General features: G+C 36.3%; 3 protein-coding genes across 4 annotated transcripts; 2 read left to right on the top strand and 1 right to left on the bottom strand.

Annotated features, from left to right (window-relative positions):
* Positions 1 to 571: 571 nt before the first annotated feature.
* LOC110161377 (plexin-B2-like) lies at positions 572 to 13,857 on the top strand (the record flags this gene model as incomplete). The annotated part of the gene is made up of 20 exons (XM_055162220.1): positions 572 to 791; positions 875 to 958; positions 1,231 to 1,326; positions 1,550 to 1,686; positions 1,757 to 1,857; positions 2,127 to 2,356; positions 2,677 to 2,858; positions 2,936 to 3,002; positions 3,123 to 3,269; positions 4,074 to 4,151; positions 4,763 to 4,841; positions 5,416 to 5,516; positions 5,805 to 5,886; positions 5,975 to 6,126; positions 9,057 to 9,217; positions 10,297 to 10,444; positions 10,688 to 10,752; positions 10,841 to 10,916; positions 11,083 to 11,157; positions 11,248 to 13,857. Coding segments are annotated over 20 exons (2,386 nt in total), but the record flags the coding sequence as incomplete, so codon positions are not given.
* A 4,491-nt stretch (positions 13,858 to 18,348) lies between these two features.
* Positions 18,349 to 22,037, bottom strand: dclre1c (DNA cross-link repair 1C, PSO2 homolog (S. cerevisiae)). 2 transcript variants are annotated; one of them, XM_020926582.2, is made up of 15 exons: positions 21,776 to 22,037; positions 21,663 to 21,714; positions 21,494 to 21,578; positions 21,363 to 21,422; positions 21,180 to 21,235; positions 21,003 to 21,104; positions 20,775 to 20,847; positions 20,518 to 20,658; positions 20,302 to 20,403; positions 20,034 to 20,170; positions 19,902 to 19,956; positions 19,727 to 19,815; positions 19,551 to 19,648; positions 19,378 to 19,464; positions 18,349 to 19,296 (listed from the first exon to the last, which is right to left on the bottom strand). In XM_020926582.2, the coding sequence occupies exons 1-15, from the start codon at positions 21,882 to 21,884 to the stop codon at positions 18,644 to 18,646; spliced, it is 1,899 nt and encodes a 632-aa protein (XP_020782241.2). In that variant the 5' UTR covers positions 21,885 to 22,037; the 3' UTR covers positions 18,349 to 18,643. The 2 variants fall into 2 exon arrangements, with proteins under 2 accessions (XP_020782241.2, XP_055018193.1); XM_055162218.1 differs by having other exon boundaries at positions 21,054 to 21,104.
* Positions 22,038 to 22,321: 284 nt separating this feature from the next.
* On the top strand, positions 22,322 to 23,108 carry meig1 (meiosis/spermiogenesis associated 1). Its single transcript, XM_055162219.1, has 3 exons — positions 22,322 to 22,457; positions 22,722 to 22,867; positions 22,964 to 23,108. The coding sequence occupies exons 2-3, from the start codon at positions 22,736 to 22,738 to the stop codon at positions 23,090 to 23,092; spliced, it is 261 nt and encodes an 86-aa protein (XP_055018194.1). The 5' UTR covers positions 22,322 to 22,457; positions 22,722 to 22,735; the 3' UTR covers positions 23,093 to 23,108.
* The last annotated feature ends 715 nt before the right edge of the window (positions 23,109 to 23,823 follow it).

The raw sequence follows: 23,823 nt of genomic DNA, 5'->3' as shown, positions 1-23,823 counted from the left end.
TTTTGTAAAATGTGCAGTTAGGCCCATTTCAAAGGTAATACCATTCTTCAAACACGTTAACATTACAGTGTTATGCTGACGGTTATCTTCCTGGGTTTGTTTATTTGTGGGCAAAACTACCAAACACGATATTTAAAGTCAAGTGATTCCAGATTTGTAGCAGAACTGTATCCTTTTCTGCCTTGCCACTGTCCCACTGAGCTCTCCTCCGTCTTCCTGCTTCAGACAGAGTTTGTGATGGAGCGGTGATAAAGCGCTTCACCTCCTCTCCCCTGCAGAGAGAGAGTGTCAGTCAGAACGCTTTGGCAGAGAAATAAAAGCACTGTCGTTTTCCATCTATCTCACACAACACTGTGTCAGTGTGTAGCAAAAGAGGCTCACAAAGAGCTCGTAGGCGGCTCAGGCTGCACCTGTGCTTGTCTGATTTACCGCAGTTAATTCACATCTGTGTAAACTACTCTTGATAAAGGTTTGAAAAGCTAATTTAAACTACTTTCCCACTGATCTTGTGTCAGCATTAAGTCAATTAATCAATCTTAAGTGTGTACGTTTTTATATTGTTACTTCACAGTTCTTCTGTTTTTCAGTTTGTGCAGGAGGCAAAGAGTAAAAACGACAGTGTTCTTCACTTCAGCTCTCCTGCAGTGAACTGCTCTGTGGAGTCCATCAGGATTGTGCTGCAGCTAGATAATGTGGTGGAGGAGCTCAAGGACTTCAACTATCACCTGAACCCCACCTTTGACCGACTCAGCAAGAACGTCATTACAGAGACCAGCATCATCATTGTCACTGTGAGAATGAACACCTGTGGTTAACGCTAAACCCCATACCAATTTTACATTTAGCCTTATTTAGAATTTCCTTTTTTTTTCAGGGTCGTGGTTTCTCAAAAGCCATGACAGCCAAAGAGGCGCAAGCTTTTGTTGGTGATGCTTCCTGTCATGTCAATATACTGCAGGTGTGTGTACTTTTACATTGAAACTGTTGATGATAATTATAACCATTCCTATTTTAAAAGAATATTTGTTGCTCTGGGATTAAAAATTGTGCTTTACACAGTAAAAGTATATTCACAATCATTTAGAAAGCAAGGCTAAACAGGCAATTGAGCTATTCAAACAACCCGGCATTTGAGAACATGCAGTCTGTTTATTTTTTGTTCTGGTGAAATCCTTATGGAATGAAACAGCAAAGCAAAGAATATGTTTTATAATAATGTGTTCGCCACAGGATGATAAGTTGATCCTTGAGGCTCCTTCTACTCAGCCTCGAGCCAAATCCAAACGCCAACGCAGAGACACAACCAACGACCTGCTCGAACTTGTGGTAAGTATATAAGATTGTGAAATGCACTTTTTAAGCCATGTTTTAATGGCATTCTCTCACCATTAACTAATTAATTTTAGTTTATTCATGCTTATTTTAGTAATTTGTCCAGCATTTGAGTCTTAAATGCTCAGAGTATTTCCGTTTTCATCTGCCCCCTATCCCCGCCAAGTGCTCTGTAGTGTCTTCTCAAACATACCGTATTTGAATACTGTATTTCCAGGTGAAATTTGGAGATGGTGAATGGTTGGTGGGCTCAGTGTATTATGCAAGAAAAGATGACATCCCCCTGGCTATTATCATCCCTGCAGTAATTGTCCCTATGCTTCTCTTCATTGCAGTCTCAGTCTACTGCTACAGGTACATTCTTTACTCAGAATATGTGGGGTGACTTGATTTAGTTTTAACAATGTGTGCTTAATTGTTTTAGGAGGAAAAGCCAGCAGGCAGAACGAGAATATGAGAAGGTCAAACACCAGTTGGAAAATCTGGAGGAAAGTGTGCGAGATCGATGCAAGAAAGAATTCACAGGTAAAGTATGCATCAGATAAACGTACATATAGAGATAAATATTCCATTGGTAAAGGCATATCTTTTTTTTTTTTTTCCCTCACTTTCTGCACTGACTGTGTAAACTAAAATCCAAGAAGTTGTTTTCAGCTGTTTTGAACATGACATGTAAAGACATAAGAGACTTGCCCCAAGAGATTTAGATTATATTAAATTTAACATTTATGGTTTATGATCCATATAAATGCAGATATTAATGTTGGTTAATTAACTTTTATTTTTTGTGTCAGATCTGATGATTGAAATGGAGGACAACACCAGTGATTTGAGTGAGGCCCGTATCCCCTTCCTTGACTACAAAACCTACACAGATCGCACATTCTTCTTGCCGTCTAAAGATGGCGCCAACGATGTCATGATCACAGGGAAGATCCAGATCCCAGAGAACCGCAAGGCAATTGTGTCCCAGGCCCTGAACCAGTTTTCTAACCTGCTCAACAGCAAGACTTTTCTCATCAATGTGAGTTTACTGCTTTAGCTTTACGTGTTTCAACAGCTCTGAAAGATGATAAACAAGGAAAAGATAGCAGATGTTTGCCTTCCAAGATCCTGTTTGCTAGTACAATTGTAAGCTATAGAAGGTGTACAAAAACTTTAAATTAAATCATAAAATTGTAGTTCTTGCTACTTCATGTAATTTATTTTATGATGTCTGTCTTTATTATCAAAACAATTGTCATAACTATACTGTACATTTTTTGAAATGAGCATTTTTAATTGGTCATTAGCAGCATGTATTCACTTTCCTTAATGTTATTATTTATGAATTTGCCCCAACAGTTCATCCGCACTCTGGAGAGCCGCCCTGACTTCAATGCCAGGTCTCGTGGCTATTTCGCCTCTCTCCTGACGGTGGCGCTGCATGGAAAATTGGAGTACTACACTGACATCATGCGGACACTGCTGCTGGAGCTAATGGATGAACATGTGCAGAACAAAAACCCCAAACTGATGCTCAGGAGGTTAGCAAAAATGCCATTAAAAAGGTTCATTTGTGTTTTCGACTTTCTTCATAGTGTTTTCTTTGTTCAATCTGTAGGTCAGAGACTGTGGTGGAGAGGATGCTTTGTAATTGGATGTCCATTTGTCTCTATCAGTTCCTCAGAGTAAGAATACTTTTTTCAGATCCTTATTTTAATTTTCACTATAATTACTATCTACTTTATTCCACCAAAAATAGACCAATTTAATATGAACAAGTGTGGATTGCATATCTTGTGTTGTAGGATACTGCAGGAGAGCCATTGTACAAGCTGTTCAAGGCCTTAAAACACCAAGTGGAGAAGGGGCCAGTGGACGCCAAATTGAAGAAAGCCAAGTATACATTGAATGATACAGGGCTGCTGGGTGACGATGTTGAATACTCTGTTTTGGTTAGTAAAATTGTAATTTATAACTATTTTCAATATATACTGTATTTTCCGGACTATAAGCCACACCAGCCAGAAAATGCATAAAGAACAAGAGAAAAACATATATAAGTTGCACTGGACTATAAGTCGCACTTTTTGGAGGAAATTTATTTTCTAAAATCGGGAACTGACATTTCATCTTGAAAGGCAATTTATAGTAATAATAACAATAGAATAAAGAACAACAGGCTGAATAGGCATTAATATGTTAACATATTAACAGTTATACAGATAACTATAGCATAAACAACATAACATAACAGGTTTACCAAACTCTCGATCGCACTCTAAATCACTAAATCCATTGAATCCAATGAATTATTCATCCTCGGCGTCAGTGTCACTTTTGAGCAACTCCGCGCAGCTTCTGTTGTCACTGGAGTCCAGGCTTTGCCATCCAATGACTTCCAGGAAAGTTACATGGTGCACCCGCCCAGTTGCCATGAAGCTTTGTCCTCCATTCCTGCTTTCTGCCAGTCTGTCCCAAGTTTCTTGTTAACTCCGAACTTTCTTTCTGCTGCTCGATTACCGTTTTCTGCTGCATATTTCACTACTTGCAGTAGGACAACTGCTTTTTCTGCAGGAGACATGTGCAGAAAACTGATACACAAGCCTAGAGTGCCTTCTCACGGCTGTCAATCTGAAAATTTTAATATATAAGTCGCAGGAAACACCCAAACCATGAAAAAAGTATAGTATATTCCGAAAAATACGGTATTTAAAATTTCCAAAATGATTTGCTTCTTATTAATATTTGTTTTTCAGACATTGCAAGTGCTGGTGCATGGAGAGGGACCAGACGTGACTCCTGTGAAAGTGCTGAACTGTGATACGATTACACAGGTCGGTTGAGAAAATAAGCCAGAATGCCTGCTTGAGATCCATAACGTGCCTTAAAGGTGGACTTTGTAACTTTTGTGGTAGAGGGTACGCTGCTTGCTTGACTTCATGGAGATGTTAATAGCATTGTCTGGAATGTTCCAAGTAGTTGATGATCAGGCACAGCCTGGGATCAGTGAACCCACACACAGTAAAAATGTTTAAGTCATTTTATCAGTAATAAAAATACTGGTAATTCAAAATGCAAGTCAGGAAAGTTAAATTGTGTGGAACACACCAGGAAAAACAGTAAAATCTCCATGGAGATAAGTAGGTGGCAATGCTTTACAATGCTTTGAAAGTTTTTTGGGCTGAAATTCAGTATTTTGTGGTTTGTTGTATGATGACATTAAATTCAGTCTTTCTCAGCTCTGCTGGGTTCTGGGGGACCATTATACATTTTGACTCAGATTACATATATTGCAGGAAAATAGGGTTGTAAAGAAAATAATGTTTTTATTAGAAATGTATATGTATTAGTACATGTATTTTTGTGAGATTTGTAGCTCCTTTGAAATCGGCCTTAAGTGTTTGTGAATCTTTGTTTTAGATAAATGTGTTTTTGTGGTTTACAGGTGAAGGAGAAGATTATCGATCAGGTGTACAGAAACCTTCCCTACTCCCAGAGGCCCAAAGTGGAGAGTGTGGCTCTTGGTAAAAAATTAAAAGATTCTCTACTGTCAATTAGTTTTATTTGTTTTGCAATGGCAGTGCCATTAGGACAGTCTTAATAGCTGGAAGGATATTAGGGTATTAGATCATTAAACTCGCTCTCTAAATACATTGTAAAGAACTGATTAGATTTTCTAAGTTGACTGTAGGCCTGTACGGATAACAAACTTTTAAGTGTGATATATTGCTATGATAATATTGCTATATATTGCTATGATAATATTAAAACTACTACCCTATGCTACTGACACAACAACGCAGAAAAATTCCCCAAAACATCAGTTCTAAATGTACAGTTAACAAACATTAAAAAAAAAATTACCTGCAATAAATGGATAGCAAAATGGACCACTTGGGTAGATAGTTAGTGTCAAAACTATGTGCAGCTCAACTGCAACTCTACTACCAAAAACAAAAATAAAACTGCTATATAATATATTTTGTAAATAAAACATTAAGACAGTATAGTTATTATTTTGACAAGCATACATTCATGTGATGTTGCACTTATGGTGGCATTAATTGTACTACATTTATATTTATTTTTGCTGTTCAGAATGGCGTCCTGGCTCCACTGGCCAGATCCTGTCTGACCTTGACCTGACCTCACAGAAAGAAGGGCGCTGGAAGAGACTCAACACTTTGGCTCATTATAATGTAAGTTTTTATTTCAGAAATATGAGCCTAGACCCAATTGAAATGTATGGATCTTAAAACTGATTACATCAACTTCTTCACTGATGTTATTGCTTGAAAGACATTCAAGGTTGTTTTGGAGTCCAGACCTTTACTTGTGAAGTGGAGAGAAATGCTGAGCCACCAGAGACCCCTGCTGTAGAAAACATAAAACTAAAAACATCAAGCCTTCTCTGTCTGCATCTGACATTTAAACTAGATGTGTTGGTCTATTCCCTGTTGTCTGAGTAAACAATCCTTGTCCTTTAGGTTCGAGATAATGCCACATTGGTGCTGTCCAGAGTTTTGCACACACAGGCATTTCACCAGCACCAGGACAGCTATGAAGAAAGTAAGTGAACAAGCACTTAGAAATTTGATCAAAAAAGAGAAAACGTTGTATAACATTTAACTCAACGATTGGTGTCTGTTGTTCATAGAAAATTCCCTGTTAGAAGATGACAACACCTATCACCTGGTCAGAACACCTGATGAAATTGACGAAGGAAAGTCTAAGAGAGGCAGCATGAAGGATAAAGCCATGACCAAAGCCATTACTGAAATCTACCTGACCAGGCTTCTATCTGTTAAGGTGGGATACCAAATGCACAAAAAGTCTAATAATGAAATTTGAGAAGTGCATTATGTCAAGACTTGGGTCTCTAAAAAGTATCAACTTCATTTTAAATGACCCAGCTCCAATTAACTGACTAAAACTGACTAATGAGTCAGTATATATACTAGGGATTCATCTTCCTGAAAACTTTAAAGAAAAAGTTGAATATAATATGTAATATAATATAAAAAACTGATTGTACACCCCTGGAGAGGGAATGCTCTAATAATACATGGTAAGGTTACACTGGTTAATGCTTTGATTATTCTTCAGTTTGTATATTTATTAATGATTCTCCCCTCCCCCAGCAATAGATTTTTTTAACTTTTTGAACAAAAAAATCTTCAAATTTATATGGAATATTAAACCACATAAAATTAAAAGACAATATGTATACAATTCTTTTGAAAATGGAAAACCTAACTACAAGCAATGAACTGTTCCTTAAAAGCCTCTTGGGTGGTCAGATTGTATTTAAATCAACAATGACTTCGCAGTCAAAGGTTATACTCATGATTTTCTTTTTTCTAACAATTTATTCCCAATTAAAAGCAAGCAACACATGTAGATAACATTTTTAATAATCAATTGCATGCCAATTATCACCATTCTTTAAAGATGCCAGTCCCACCCCCCGGACAGTATTCAAGGTATTCAGATGCAGGTGCTTTGGATGATTTCAGATATTGTTATTGGCGGCAAACCTTTGCTGTGGGTTAACTGTATCAAAAACTGGTAAATTTTCATTAATGATCTTGTGGATATATTAGGGAATCTTCTCTCTCATTCTCTCATCAACATTTTATTAGAAAGTACAACAACATATCTTTAGACAGTGCAAGTTTTTATCTTACTTCAGCCATTCCTTTCAACTCTTCCTAAAAGCTGGAAAATTTAACTGAAAAAAAAAGAAGCTTTTGGTTTATCTTCCACAAATGAGAAGTCACACTTACTTATTACTGGTACACACAAAACAAAATACTTTACAAGTGGACTCTTAATACAACTAGTGCTTCACTTTTTCCTCACAGAGCCTGCTTGTTTTGGGAAGATACAATAAATAAATAAATGCCCAAATCTCATGGAAATGTTACTTTCAAACTATTTATAATACAACAATAGTACTCTTATACTCTTTTTTGAGAATATGTGTATATGTATATATATATATATATATATGTGTATGTATGTGTATATATATATATATATATATATATGTGTGTGTGTGTGTGTGTGTGTGTGTATATATATGTGTGTATGTTTTTTTTTTTTGTAAAATTACTGCAACAAAAAAATTGTCTAAATGGCAGATAGGAAATGACCCTTACTGCAAGTTCTCTGAGGAGGAAGAGAAACACTTGTTTCACCTGTTTTATTTTTGTCCTTATGTTGCCAAGTTTTGGATTTCTGTTCAATCTTGGATACAATCAATAGAAATTTATTTTGAAATTTCCCTCAGAAAAAACATATGCATTTTTGAGAGGAAGTTCACACCTTTTCTAAGTACAATGATTTTGTTTCGGAATGATTTTTATTTTTAAGGCTTCAACAATATCAAATTTATGTTTAGAATACTTTAAAAAAAAACATAATTCAAATCAGTACAATCTAGAAAAAATAATTGCCATGGTGAATAACACATTACTTGAGCATAATAGTAAAAGGAATATTTGATCACTGGTATTAGATATATTATAGTAATAATCACCATTATTGTTTAGGTCTTGTTTCCTTTATTTTGATATGGTTTGAGCCTTTTGTTGAGTTGCTAATACCCTTTTAATTTTTGATTTGTGTTTTTTATGTCCCTCGTTGTTGTTGTTTTTGTTGTTGTTGTTACTAATTATTTCTTTATGGATCTGTATTACCATATTTTCCTGACTATAAGTTGCTCTGCAGTATAAGTTGCACCAGCCAAAAAATGTGCAATGAAGAAGAAAAAAACATATGCAAGTTGCACTTGAACTTGGAAATGTATTTTATAAAATCAGAGACCAAGAACCGACATTTCATCTTGAAAGGCAAGTTAGTAATAACAACAGAACTGAGAACAACAGGCTGAATAGGCTTAAATATGTTAACGTAACATATTAACAGTTATTCAGATAATGATAGCATAAACAACATAACATAAGTTTGCCAAACTCACGATCACTAAATCCATTGAATTCTTCATCCTTGGTGTCGCTTCTGCGTGACCTCCGGAGATAAACCATAGATCCATGATGTAAACGGTGCGCTGCTTCCTCTTCTGCGTAGCTGTCATCAGACTCAGCATTAGTTCCAGTTAGAATTATTCGGGCCTTTCTGAATCCTGACAGAATGGTTACGGTTGTCACTGAAGTTCAGGCTTTGTCGATTCAGCCAATGACTTCCAGGAAAGTTGGATGGTGCACCCTCCTGGTTGCCATGAAGCTGTGTTCTCCATCCCCGCTTTCCGCCAGTTCCTCACAAGTTACTCACTCATTGTCTTTCTGCTGCTCAATTACCGTTTTTTGGCTGCATATTTCACTATTTGCAGCAGGACAGCGGGCTTTTTCTACACGAGGCGTGCGGAGTAGAGTGAAGTGACGGTGGTACAGGAGTAATAATAGTACTAGATACTGACACACAAGCCTAGAGCACCCTCTCGCGGCTGTCAGAATGAAAATTTTAATATATATATCACACCGGAGTGTAAGTGGCAGGACCACCCAAACCGTGAAAAAAAGTGCGACATATAGTCCCAAAAATACGGTAAGTATGAGTGGGTATGGATGTGGTGTGTGGTATTTGGTTGAGTGTGAAGCCTGACCTCCTTGGGTTTGTCCATAATTTAAGTCTAATAATAGTCTAATGAAATAATATGTTTATTTTTAATGTCCAATGCTACTGCAATCTTATGTTAAAAATTGCTGTGTTTTTAGGGTACTCTGCAACAGTTTGTGGACGATTTCTTCCGTAGTGTGCTCTGTTCTGGTTCAGTTGTCCCACCCGCTGTGAAGTATTTCTTCGACTTTCTGGATGAACAAGCACACAGACATGATAATGTTGATGAGGAGACGTTACATATATGGAAGACCAACAGGTAAAGATAATACACTAGCAAGATTCCTTCCTGGGTTTAGTGTTCCATATGCTCTACTGCCCTAGCATTACTCACCGACATCTTAAATTTTAGCTGTGGGAATTATTGTTAAATGCACTTTGGTTATGCTGCAGAATCACAATGACTTTGCTTCTTGACACAAATGATACAAATGCTCGTCACAGACAGAAACTCTAACGAGACACTTTTAACAGTATTTTCTGTCTAGAAACAAGCACGCCATCAATCCAAAAAGTTCATTTATAATGTGCAACATTTCAGCTGTGTGGCCTTCTTCAGGCAAAAATTCCTCTCCTTTGTCGGGTTGTTCCCACTCATCCAACGCGCTCCCCTGAACACTGATTTGTGAGGTCTGCTGCTCTTTTTTCCTGTCTAAAAACAAGAACATAGCTTGTTCTTTGCATATCAACTGCCAAAGAATTAAAGAAGACACATTACTCAAAACTGAATTGTATGAAGTTTAACGGTGTTAAATAGTTCTCTTAAATAATTAGCTTACTCAGATCAAATTACAATATATATACAATAGGCCAGAAAAAAGGGCTGTTTAACTTATCAACCGCACCAAGTGAAAATTACACACTATTTTCCACTGCGTGCAGCTGAGCCCATGAAAAGGCTTGTTATCATGACATGATAATTTATGACAATGAAGGATAAATGAAGACAGATTCCTCACAGTTTTCTTTATTCATGCAAAAACTCTTTTCCAGCTAGCCTTGAGCTTAGGCTGTCAATCACTGGGAGTGTCCATACACGCACACACAAACAGGCTGGACAATGAAATATTCAGCAGCAGTGGTGAATTATTGACAAGGGTTATGGTCTTTTGGGGGACAGGCGGCGTAAGGAGATGAAAGGCTGCTGGGATGAGCAAAAGGAGGGAAAAGGAAACGTCAGCAAGTCCTCAAAAAGTCAGGAATTAGAAAAATCCAAAGCCCCTAGAGCACATTACTGGTGGTTTTATTCAAGGATTTTACCCATCATAAGTTTGAACAAGTTTGACCAAGACTTTGTCCATGTTAAAGTCTACTTTTGTGTCTTATCTTTGTGTCTAGCTTACCGCTGCGGTTCTGGGTGAACATTTTGAGGAATCCCCACTTTGTCTTCGACGTGCACGTGACGGAGGTGGTTGATGCTTCGCTGCACGTAATCGCTCAAACTTTTATGGATGCCTGCACCAAGTCCGAGCACAAACTTAGCAGAGTATGTAATCTGTTACCTACATATGTCTCAAGTTTATAAAGTCTTTTTTTTTTTTTATTAGACTAAATGTAATTCTGATAGTTTTGTATATTGAAAGGCGAGTATGGTTTAAAAAAAGCTTGGGCCATAAATGCCTATGTAATCTGACTGTCGACACATTCAAACCAAGGGACTTGTAATTAGTGAGTTCAAAGAGCACACACCGCTTTTAACCACTTTTGTACCCACTTTTGTACCCACTAGGAGTCTCCAAGCAACAAGCTGCTCTATGCAAAAGAAATTTCCACATATAAGAAGATGGTAGATGAGTGAGTCTGTTGTACATAATGGACATATTTTATAATGGTGCAAAATTGTACTTGTATATTAAAATATGCCTTCATTTGTTTTTTTCAGCTACTACAAAGGCATTAGACAGATGGTTCCTGTAAGTGACCAGGATATGAACACACACCTTGCAGAAGTGTCAAGGGTAAGACTGTTTTATTTAATGTCTAATAATCTGATAAACATTTTGCATCAAAACACTTATTATTTTGTGTTATCTTTAAGTTGTTTGTTTGGTTGAAAGTCACTAGTGTTTTAAACCCATATTAGGGTACACTGTTGTAAAATAGCGCTCTATCTTTCATTGACAGCAACACACAGACAAGCTGAATACCCAGGTGGCCTTACATCACCTCTATCAGTACGCCAGCAAATACTACGATGTGGTAAGGTCATTATATAATAATTAAGCCATTGTCATGATTCTTAACACATTTTTATATCTATCATATTCTAAAGTATTGTTATTTTTTCAGATCATTGAGTCACTAGATGAAGACCCCGCTGCTCAGAATAGACAGCTCACCCTTCGGCTACAACAGATCGCAGCTGCTCTTGAGAATAAAGTCACTGACCTTTGACCTCTGAACTCTTCAAAAATTTTGAGCAGAGAAACATAATCACAAGATGTCACTTTTGATGCGCAATTTTACAGAAAGACTGTAGCTTAATGAAGCTGGAACGGGTTAAGATGAAGATGACTTTTCGTAAGTGAAAAAAGCGCTTACGTCCTCAATATGGTTTTTGCATTAATTCCAGAACAATGCATGGAGGAGACATGGTGCCTATGGCCTGTGAGGACAAACTTTGTGGAAGCAATTCATTTTAATGGCAGACTTTTTAAACTATGTTTTGACAATGAGGACATTCACACGCAAATTTTAATTTGCCCCATTATGAAGACGTGCCCTGTAAGTATTCAAACAATAATGTTAGCAATCAGACTGGATAAAGCATTTTATGATATTCTTCAATCAATTTAAATGGGACATTTCTTGAAACTTGATAGAACTGTTTCAAATTATGTGTAGTGTATGAGGTAAATCCTTAGGTAAAGTGATAAATAATTATGGTACGTGCCACTTCTGGGTCAAGAGACTTTATTGGCAAATGAGTGTATTCAGGGTACAGCATATTTGTATTTCATTATTTCCATATCAAATTGGTTGCAGTTTGATTATATTAAGTTAAGGCACAGAATTACACTTGACAGGGTAGTTATAGTATTCACCATAATCCAACTGGGTTTTTGCTTTTAAAGGCAACATGCCACAATCATTTGTGTGAATATCAAGTATATATATTTTTGTTTATGTTGCTATTGAACATTTTACTTGCTGTGAAAACTGTAAGGGCTCTGAGCAGCCAACCATTTTAATTGTTAAATTTAGATTCTTTTTTAATCCTTTTACTTTTGCCCATAATCTTGAAGCAGCATTTTCTGTTTCCAGCAGACATGTGGAAAGTGAATGAAGTGTCTTTTGAAGACAGTGCTGCCAGACTCTTTAGAGTCTCACATTAACTGTTCTATGAAGTGTCTTATTAGGCACATTATGATCTGTCCATCATGGGGTGTGTGCCTGTAACAGTGAACTAAAACTGAAAGTCAAAGGTACAAAGTTATTATGAATAATTATATGTTGGTTTAAATGGGTTTAAATGCTGAATGAATGACACATGAAACAATACACCACAATCTTTCTTCAAGGTGATCTCTTCCATTTTGTTAGTTTTGTCTTTCATATTTCAACATGTTTGTATGAGTTTTATCTTGGAAAATAAGCAGAAACATACTCTTCTTAAACTTGGTGCATTTAATTGGATAACCAGTGTTTTCCAAACTTTTTTTCTGGGGACCCATATTTTAAAAGTCAGAAACCTTCACGACCTAATTCAATATACATTATTCGTAAATCACAAAATAAAGATGGATTTGACCATTATTGATCATTAATGAAGATATTTTATAGTTGACTGAGTGGATCATGTCTCTCGGAACAATTAGTATTACTCAAGTTTTAAACAATAATAAACAGTAATTGAACCAGCAATAAAAGGTATTCATAAGTAGCCTATTTGGACATTAAATGTACCCCTGTATATTGCAGACCTACATGCAGATCGTGACAAAGCGACCCACAAAAATCTCTTGCGACCCACCTGAGGGTCCAACCCAGTCTTTGGGAAACACTACTATAAACTGATTGCAATTTCATATAATCATATCTAATCATCCAAACAACTGTTGTGAGTTCTCTATTCTTTTCTTCCCATCAACTACTTTCTGCCTTCTTCCTGTCACCAACAAGTGCCTTAATAACTTTCAAAAATAAGATGCATAGAAACACCAAAAATATTAATAGATGCACAAATTATAGCATTTTCCTTGGTAGTGACGTGTTAAAACCATTCTACACAAACATCCAGCTATGTTAATGTTACAAAACCTGACTTCTTTCAACTTGACAGCTCAAATTGGTTTCACTTTCTTGTGTAAGTTTGTTTTGGGGGATTGTGTGGATTGCTGTCATTTTTTTCCTGTAATAAGTGAGATGCCAATTATGATGCTGCCAGTTTGACACACTAAAACAAATGCAACCACCACATTTCCATAAAACTAATAACATGGAACAAATGTTTCAAAAGATGCAAGTGTTGTAAGGTCCATGGTACTGAGCTTAGACTACAGATAATTTGATGAACGATTCTTTTTGTAAGCAGTTCAAACATTTTGAATTGGGGTATAAATGTTTGATAAATGTTATACTGATATCAATATTTGTAAACACACAATGCTCATTGGTAGCTTACAAATCTAGCTCCAAAGGTTTATACCATTCTTTACATTACATACTGCTTATCCAATAATTATTCTTGTAAAAAAAAAAAAAAAGTCCATGTAAGAAGAACAATTACAAATCATTTTGATTGTTTGTAAAATTAAAAATGGAAAAATTCAGGCTTAAATAGCTTCCCTGAATTGAAGCAATGCCCATATCAGTGACTCTTCTGAAGAAGTGGAGAAGTGGGCAAAATGTATAGATTTACAGATAACCTATCCAATAAATTATGTTTTTACAAATGTTTTGCCGTCTCTTTTCTTTTCCTGTAGGCAGCCTAATGCTATAGTCACACTGGGGCATCACACATAATGCTTTGGCAATAAGAGCCCCATATGAGAGTTGACCAGTTAACCTATTATCATGTTCCTGTTAGTTTAGGAATTAAGAAAAAGTCACTTCTCATGAGCATCTGGACTCCTCAACTCAAGAGGAAGAGGTGCAATGTCGAACATTTCTAGTGGAGACATTGCCACCTAAGACTCCATGGAAATGTTATAGCTTTGTCTAGACTGTTCCACAGTATATATTAAACTTTTTATCACAACCTTTAAACCTTCCATTTATCACAAGAGAGACAAGCAGGTTACAGCACTACGCTACCTTACAATTCAGATCTGTGGAGTCGCCCCTATTCACAGAAGGAATTGTATTTTTGAGGCGAAAAAAAAATGCTACGGATATGTTAAATGGACCATGGAACATTCCAGACATAGCAATAACATTTTCTTGGACAAGTAGGTAGCGGACCCTTCACCAAAAAAAGTAAAAAGTGGCGCGGTGCACTTTTAAGAATATACGTGTATTTGGCTTTCAGCTATTATAACATGGCTTAGTATTATAAGTGATGTTTGAGAAATTTACCTTTTTCTTATTGCCTATAAATGCTTCAGTTCTTCAATTTCATGTAGCCCAGCCAGGGTACTTTCATTTTTGTAGCCTAGTTTATGTTCATGAGAGTTCTTACAATTACCGTGTAAATAGTGCCCCCGTGTGTTGTTGATAAAAATTTCAAATAATACGCACTTATTATGTCCTTAAACTGGATCGCTGCTAAATAAATGTAACTAATGATAAAATGTATTCATATTTCTACATATCACAAGCAAAACAATTAACTTATTTAAATTTTATAAGTAAACATCAGCACGGGCAGTTCTTTTAAAGCTGCATAGGCCTCATATATTTGTGGTGTATTAATGCTATAGTTGGCTAATTGAAATGGTTGGTCCTGACAGTGAGATCAGCAGCGCGTCATGAGCCTTTCTCTCATTAACACACACTGGGCTGCAGCTCCCTTGACAGTAGGGGTCCCTCCCTCTCTCCACCTTTCCACCTCCCTTCCCTCCTGTTGCTCCTTGGACTCCCAATCTCTCCTCCAGCTCACAGCTCACAATACAACGACAGACCCTCACCTTGTTGTACGTTCTCGTCACCTTTAACAAGTTTTCAAACCATGGGATGCGGAAATTCCTCTCCAACTTCAACAACAAGCAGCCACAATTACAGCAGCAGCAAAATAGGTGAGTGAGAATAAGCCTGTTGTTCTATAAATGGCAGTTTTATTTTTGTAGTAGTAGAAATGAGAAAATTGCTTAGTGGAATTAATCAAAAACTGATTATTTTTGTTGATTTGTGAGGTGAATCTAATAGCTATGTCGTTCTATAATGGTATATCATCTGACTTGTACTGCTACATCTTGTTTTGCAAAAGGTGTAAGTCCTATATTACAAAAATAAAATAAAATAAAATTTAAAAAATCACTCTTGTGAGCTTTTATAATGTCAGGTAGTGGTAGTTTTTAAGTCAACAGCTACCTTTTAAATTTTGTTTAGTAGAGATTGGCAATTCCAGGACTGAACTTACTGAAATGATTTTAGTGAAGGTGTATGGAGTTCAAAGGCACACTGGAGCACTTCCTCTGTTACCACATGACATTACAAGGTGGAACAGTGTTTTCTGTTTGAGAGAAGAACCTAAATATACAGGGTTTATATGTTAAGCATGTGTGAATGAAACAAAACACAACTCCAGGTGTGTTTCTGATTAGGAAACATCATTACAACATAGAATAGAAAATAGGCCGTTTAATATCCACCAATGACCAGTCAAAATGTACTTTACTGCACTATTATAATGTTCAAAAGACTGCCAAAATCATGGTTTTGCATTTGCTTAATTGTAAAATATCCCATTTATTATAAGAGAAATAATACAGCAGCAGTTCAGCCAAATAACCTACAAAGTGATAAATACAATCAATCTGTGATCTTGTTTGTGCCATTACTTTCATCAGGTCATCCTGAGTGTTCATCAAAACTGTAAGTATTTTTTACATGAACCCCCTTATTGTTTTGTTTTTTTTCTAGATTATTAAGACTATTCTTTTTATAGTATCTTAACCATGTTTTTAATGTGCTCTTTTGTGAACAGGTCAGATGATTCTGCTGCAGATGATGACAAACGGAAGTAAGTGGTAACAGCAGCTCATCGGCTATCCATGTGCGTTGCAATAATCATTCTGTTTTGTGAGATCAGGAACTATGGAGGTGTTTATGTGGGGCTACCTACAGATCTAAGCAACATTCCTACAGTGCAGATTGGATCTCTCCGAGGTAACATTCTGTGCAAATCTGCATGCTTTTCATTATGTAAACCAATTTACCAATATTTTCCATACATATCTTTAATTTCTGTGAACCAGAACAAAGTGTATTTTTAAAATGTATTTAAAGAAGACATATTATGCTTTTGTCAGGTATTGAGTAGCTATTTTATTAATTGCAAACAGCAATATTGAAAAATGGCTATTTGAAATGTGTGCATTGTTGTGTATAACCTAGAGTTTGAAGTAGAGTAAGTAAGTACGTACTGCACAGGGGGCGGAGATTGGAGCTAGGTGAAAACAGATATTTTCACAGTACTCAAGCCTCAAGACATTACACAATTACTCAGACATGCAAGATCACTCAAACATGCAGTAAATGGTCAAAATTCAATTTACTGATCATGGAACATTGTTTTAATATGTGTTACAGCCTCAGGCCTCCAGCTGTTCCACATGCTTAAAAGCTTATAAAAGCCTATTTTATATGTCCCCTTTTACATTGAAGAATCAATTACATTCTCAAAAATATTGACAATGTTGATATGTATCCAGGGCATTATTCAGTATATTTATTTATCTGAACCTGTTCAGTCATATTTAGAAGTTAGACAGTCAAATATTAATCTGTCATGTATATAAATAATATCAAACTACTTAGTGTTCATTATGTGATCTCCAATTCTTGTAAATATCTAACACTGTATAATGGAGATAGTATTACAAGAATCCTTTATATTTCATTCTGCAAAGTGACATTTTAATGTGCTAACCATGTGTACGAGGGAGCATTCATATCCAATACACATAATGTACACACCTGTTCATTTCCTTTGGAGTCCTCAGGGTCAGGAGAGCATGGCAGAAGAATCATCCTCTCTGCTGTGACTCCATGCTTAATGTGTGTGGAAATGTATACATCTGGCAGTCTTGAGTATGGAATTTGTTTTGTCAGGATTACATATAGGTGTTGTTTCAAGAGTTTTTGTTGAGGTTTGTGAGTTAATTAATGGGATTGTTATCCACAGAGAGTGAGCGAGACTCAGCCTCCCTCAGGAAGCCACTGTGGGGAAATGGACTCTAATTTTAATGAACCAGGTCTGTATATGCTTCTTACTTTTACCATCTCTTGTTCAGTGATCAAAATGGTTTTATATTCTCTTTATTTTTCAAGATAAATATTATTACATTGTTTTGTTTTTATTATCATTATTTAATATACAATTAAGAAAGCTTGTTTTCAACCAGATTTTTATATGTTCACTTCTTCGTCTGAAACAAGAGATGTCTGGAGGAAATGGTGATTGCATAAAACAAGACACCTGCCAAGCCTCAAATGAGAAGCACCCTGCTCCCACTGGAGTCAATCTTCTCCTTTAGCATCCCCTGCAAGGACTGTGATGGGATCACTTAGCTTTTGCCTAACCCGCTGTGGAGCCTGTGACGACTGAACCAATAGACTGCTCATATACTTGTTTGCTATTGAAAGAATCAGACACCACTAGCGCTATATTTAGCTCCCATTAATTACAATATGAAAGTGTAGACCTACGATAGCAAAAGCATCATGTCAGATATGACATGCAATAGTGGACAGTAAAAGTGAAATTCAGAGGTTCAAAATATGAGCTGCAGATTCTGTCTTTCAGTCAGCAGCTCCAGCAGAGATGACATGAGCAGATTGTCATCTCCTGTGAGGTGGACATGTAGAAAAGGTTTCAGAATTTTGAGTAGTAACCTGTGCATTAACTGTTTTTAATGTTCAAATTTTTGTCTTATAGACATAACACTTTACTAATCTGTATGCTAATTATTAATAAGAACCTTGTCCTTCTAAATTTAAATGTGGGGGATTACACCTGATGGGGTCTATCATTTTAATATCTTAAATACATGTTTTATGTAGGCTTGTGATTTTACTTTTTTTTTCCCCCCAGAGTGAACACAATAGTAGTCTTTTATTAAAATCATAAGGTGTATTTAAACAACTAAATTTATAATGATAATGAAAAAAAAAATCTACAGAACTGCCTTAACAGATCATATGGTTCTCACCTTCAGTTGACCTCCTTACAAAGCAAACCACTGCCCTCAACTGACATGCACAGATGCACCACAAACAGAGCAGGTGTAGTAGAACATAAAATGCATAGTTTCTTTATACACCAAGGTCTGAACAGTTTAAATGAAGGCATGCTTTAAAATGGAACGGAATGGAATGATGCATGTGTAAAACTTTTTGTTTTGTTTTTTGAGGATGTGTCACTCTCTCCAACAAAGACCACTGCAAATAGCAGTTCTAACACAGTGAAAATGTTCTTGAATTTATACAGTATTAATGATAAACATATTGTAGCCAAAATATAGACCATAAAGAATGTATGTGGCTGAGTATAAAACTGCATGCTTTGGTTTGTATTGTGAGTTCATTTCTGACGTAACACATCTTCTCCGGAGGCTAGCTTCCTGTACAGCTCTCGCAGCTCTTGAGACCCTGGTATCTTGGAATCCGGTGTGCAAGGAATGTCGAAGTCTGATGAGGTTTGTGAGTCTGGAAGGTCCATCGAGTCCCGGTGGATCTCAGTCTCAGTCTCTGTGAATATGAGGTGACTTTGGCCTGGCTGCAGAATTACTGTGTCAGATACAGTTGAATTCTGGTTCTGTGATGAGTGATTGGACATAGATGCTGATAGACTCTCTTGGCTTTCACTGGAGTCTGACGTTTGTTCTTCATCAGTTTCGTCACTGAACAATTCAGGTGTTTGTGAATCTGACAATCGAGTGGAAGATGAGCAGCCAGACTGTGACTGGCTTAACTGGCTGTCAGTCAGCAAACTTGAGGTATAAAAGTCCTCCCATTTTGGAGGATCATGTGAAGATATTTGGTCCTTTTTCTCCTCTAATTTGACTTCCTCCATTACAAGGGACATGTCGCCCTTTCCTACGTCCTCCTCTTCTTCCTCATCACCCTCTTCTTCACTATTGGACTCAGTGCAATCAAGGTAGTTATGTGACAGCAACTTGTCTTCAGTAACAGACTCATAAGTGTTCTCAGTTTGTTGTATTACAGAGTTTTTATCTGTGAGCAGCAGATCAGATTTGCAATTGTACATTACTTAAGTTTAGCTCTTTCTGTAAGAATACAATAATAAAATGTTACCATGGAATATTTCTGGCTGCATGGGTGTTTTCTTTCTCACTGGAGCCAGGTCTAGTCCATCAAACAAGCCATCATCATTGTCTGAATCTAAACAAGTTAAGTGAAAATGTAAGGAAAAAAGTAAGTAAAAAACTGAAACACACACACAAATGTATTTGGGTCATATGTCTCACCACAGAAAGCCTGTTCCATTCTAGTGCGTTTGAGAACACCCAAAGGCTTGTATATAAATGCCTCAGGATTCGACTGCTGTCGGCACATTTGATTCAACCTGCACAAAATATGTAAAATATATTATTAATTGTACTGTATTCTATTCTTTTAAGACAAATGAAATCCTGTCACTCACAAGTGGGTGACCTCAGTCAGTGTCTTGCCAATAGGAATGACATTAGGATAGATATTGATTGGTTTGAGATACAGTAAGAATTCCTTAATCTGCAAGTAAATAAAATAAAATTTAAAAAACAATAATGACAACGATAAATACAAATGCAAGGCACTTAATGTGTAAATATAATGACCTCAGAATATGAAGAATGGAAACTGAAACAGGCTCTGAAAGAACTAGCTCCCGTTCTGTGGATAACACCAAAGACTATTTAACACAGTCGTGTGTGGACACATAACATTCTATCTGAGCCCTGAACGTTTACTTTATTATAACATTTGTTTTTTTGCTCCTTTCTCCAAACCAAATGGTTGACGGTTTGATGCTTATGATCTGGAGGGGAGTTCCATCAGCAGCTGTGCATCCACAGGGCAAGCGGTTCCCTTGAAAAAACTCCTCATCCTTCATACAAAACACACATGCACATACACAGGGTTTGTGAATAAAAACTTGCCATACACTGTCAACATGACTTATTAAATATTTGACATATGTATGTGAAAATGTTATTATTATTCATTTAATATGTATACCTTTGGGTGTCGACAGGCATGGATTTGAGTCTTGGTGTCAGTGGTCACATAGTTGAGTATTTCAGGCATTTTTTTAAACATTGCTAAATTGTTGATATGGATCTAAAAAGAAATCAGTACACTAGTAGTATTATATTTTAAAAGTAGTATCATGAATAAGAAGGAATAATAATTCATATCAATTTCACTTTCAAATACTATGTATCGATGTGTAACCTGGGTTTTGAACTCCTCCCCCAAGTTGGTGAATAGATATTCATATCCATAAGCAGCTTTACAGTTAAGCCACACAACATGATATGGACTTTGACTGATCCAGTTTCCAACCAGCTCTAAAATACCATTCAGGCAGACATCCTAAAGAAGCAAACGTTTATATCACATTTGTAAAACTAGTTTAACAATAGTCCTCAGTATTTTTACGCCATCATGGTATCATGGTCAAAAAACAAAATAAACAAAAAAATAACTACCCGTGATGGGATTTGATAGTATCGTGGGTCATAAAAAGTAGAATCCACATATACACTCTGGATCTCTTTGACCCTGTAAAATATGGGTGGAAAGATATTATTATGGTTAAATAAAATACAATTTGGTATTATTAGTTATCATTAAAGCTGATATACTATAGTACATTTTACATTTATATTGTGATTATCAAGTCCTCCATAAATAACTGAAAAATGACGATCACTGACCTACTGCCAGAATGCAAATATTCAATCCTTGAAGCATCTCCTATTGCTAACCTGAAGTCCCCTGTGTATAATACATTTCCTTGGCAACCTTCAAAAAGGAACCTATCCAAAAAAGTGATGTTAAAAGGGTTTTCAAATGACAGCCCATTTTAAAAAAAAAATGATAAAAACACTCACATGACAGAGCCAGGACAGTGACCAGCAGGAAGCAATGTTACCACAATGTCTTCTTTCTGTTGTGCAAAATGTTTTTTTTAAATATCAGTCATAAGTCCAAGGCATTGTCATAAAAATAAAGTAAACACATTATTATTAGTAATGCTTTTTTTTTTTTTTTTTTTGGTATTATATAGGATTTACCTCCCCTGATGCTTCATCCACTAAGGAAATTTGAGTTGGACTTTCCAACTCCAAAGGTACCTGTAACACAATAATTTATTTATTCTTTTTTTTTTTCCAACACATAAATGACAACAATACAACAGTCTTACAATATAGTCCTCCCAAAATGAATATTTTGGATTGCTCAATAAAAGTTCCTTGGTCACAAATGAGCAGTACAGCCGGACTGTGCGACTAGAAACAAAAATGCAACACATTTACAATGAACGCTCTTTTAACTCCAGCTTTTCTGGTTTAATGATTTAGAATTTATCTTACCTAGACTGTAGCTTTCTCTTGAGCAGTGGTCCTTTGAGTCCTTTCATATGATCTGTTTGAAACCGTTTTTAGTGTGAATATTGTCATTCTGGTCCTGGATGTGCTAGCCTTACCTTTATGGCAGTGGGAGAGGAAATATGCCCGGGCATGTATATTCTCCCGATCAAACCTATCCAAAGAAATTTTCGAATATTCTTTCATTCGACCTGCAAACGAACTCATCTTTGCCTTTCTATTATATGCCTAAATGTCATCTGAAATTATTTAGAGAATGCAATTTCAGCATTTTAGAGCATGTTTTTGAGTTCTCTGATGTTTTCATTTTTGGTCGTCCCGCCCACATAACTTCTTCTTCTTTATCTGAATTTGGTTACAAGGTGCCAATTTACGCTGTGTCGCCCTCCAGTGTTCAATCAATGGCAAGAGGATCCACTTATATACTTAGACTTAAGACTTTAGACAGACTTTATTGATCCATAAGGGAAATTACTTTTACCATCACCGCGCTTTGTGCCCTAAAGAAATAATTTTGTTTTCTGCTTTCATGTTGAACTCTTGAAATGTCTAGTATATTATGGTACTCATAGTTAGGTCATCATGCGTTTCACCACAAAATTAACGTAATTAATTTCCCCTCCATTCTGATCCTCAACTCCATCATGATCTATAACCACTAAAGCGCCACGGACACGTGCTCCAATAAAAACAGTTGCTAGGCAACCAGGGAAGCTATCGCCAAGCTAACACAAACTCGAGAGTACGGGAAGCTAAATTTAAAAAAGAAAGATAACAACGGTGGGTTGGATGTGTATTGTGGTTAATGCATTATTTTGCCAAGAATCGAAATGTAGTTTGGACATATTTTTTCTTTGATAACTTTAGTACATGTGTTAATGCACCGTTAGCCTGTAACATATGGTTAAATTGTAAATGCCCTGCTAACCACTGGTATCAGCATGGATCTCTTACAGTAACAATAGATAGATAGGGTATCAGAGGTTCTGTCGTTGAAGTTAGCCTTCGCCTAATATATCTCTGCTTGTTTGTTTCTTTTTTTAGATTTTAGCATCACTATGTCCTGGACCAAGCCAAAGTCTATGAGTAGAGCACAAAGATGGACAACAGAAGTCGAGAACCTTTTCAGGTTTCAGCAAGCAGGCTACAGAGATGAGCTGGAGTACTTGCAGGTCAAACAAGGTGCCATGGTGAGTTATTTGCTTTACATTTCTCTTTGTATTTAGCAAACGTGCTATTATTGCTTATGCATTGTTTACTTTTTATACTGTTTTATTTATCTTCAGATTGACAAATGGCCAGAAACTGGATTTGTAAAGAAACTTCAGCGTCGGGATAATACCTTTTATTATTACAGTAAAAAAAGAGAGTGCCAAGAAAGTGAGGTTCATAAAGTCAAAGTCTATATGTATTAGGGCATTACAGACTCTTCTGGACCAAGTCATTCACAATGACTGATGATTCTGAAAAATATTTTCAAAAAATAAAAATGTGTTCATAAATGTTTAATTACTTGTGTGTTTGCTTCTGATGAAGTTTCATTTTGCAAGAGAGTGCTGTAATGTTATGTTTCTGTAGTATAGGCCTACTTTTTGCTTGGATTATTCACTGGGTTGTCACACTCCACTCATGTGATTGCATGAGGGTGAGATTCCTCCCAAGAGTCAAGAGACCCCACAGAAAGAATGCATTTTCAACATGAACTCATATTCCATTTAATTTATTCCTTTTTTATTTTATTTTTGCTTTAACTTTATTCAAATTTGACAAGACTGCTTAAATCACAGTGAAACAGGTGAGTCTACAATGGTAGTTAGTAGACTACTAAGTTGTTTGAGGTATAGAGTGTATGGTATAGGCTGTTTATTTATTTCTCTGATTTGATTGATTGGTTGTATAATAAATGTAGTAATTGTTGCAAGATTTTATTTAGTCAGTATCTGTATCATAGTTTATTTCGTTGGCATTTGTTTTGCTTACCTGTGAACATGCACTTTGAGTCAGGGCCATTTCTACAGATTCTAATATAGATGGGGGCTGCTAAATTAAATATAGTTAGAATTAGAATACAGTTAGAGTTAGGTTTTTGTTGTAACACAGCAAGTAAATGGGTCTAGTCACCGGTAGAAAGTATTGCATTAAAGAT

The sequence above is a fragment of the Boleophthalmus pectinirostris genome, unplaced genomic scaffold (genome assembly GCF_026225935.1).
Source record: "Boleophthalmus pectinirostris isolate CB_2022bp ecotype Guang Dong unplaced genomic scaffold, ASM2622593v1 HiC_scaffold_42, whole genome shotgun sequence".
NCBI classification, from domain to species: domain Eukaryota; kingdom Metazoa; phylum Chordata; class Actinopteri; order Gobiiformes; family Gobiidae; genus Boleophthalmus; species Boleophthalmus pectinirostris.
Note: the sequence above shows the minus strand (reverse complement) of the source record. Positions and strands in the feature narration are given on the sequence as shown.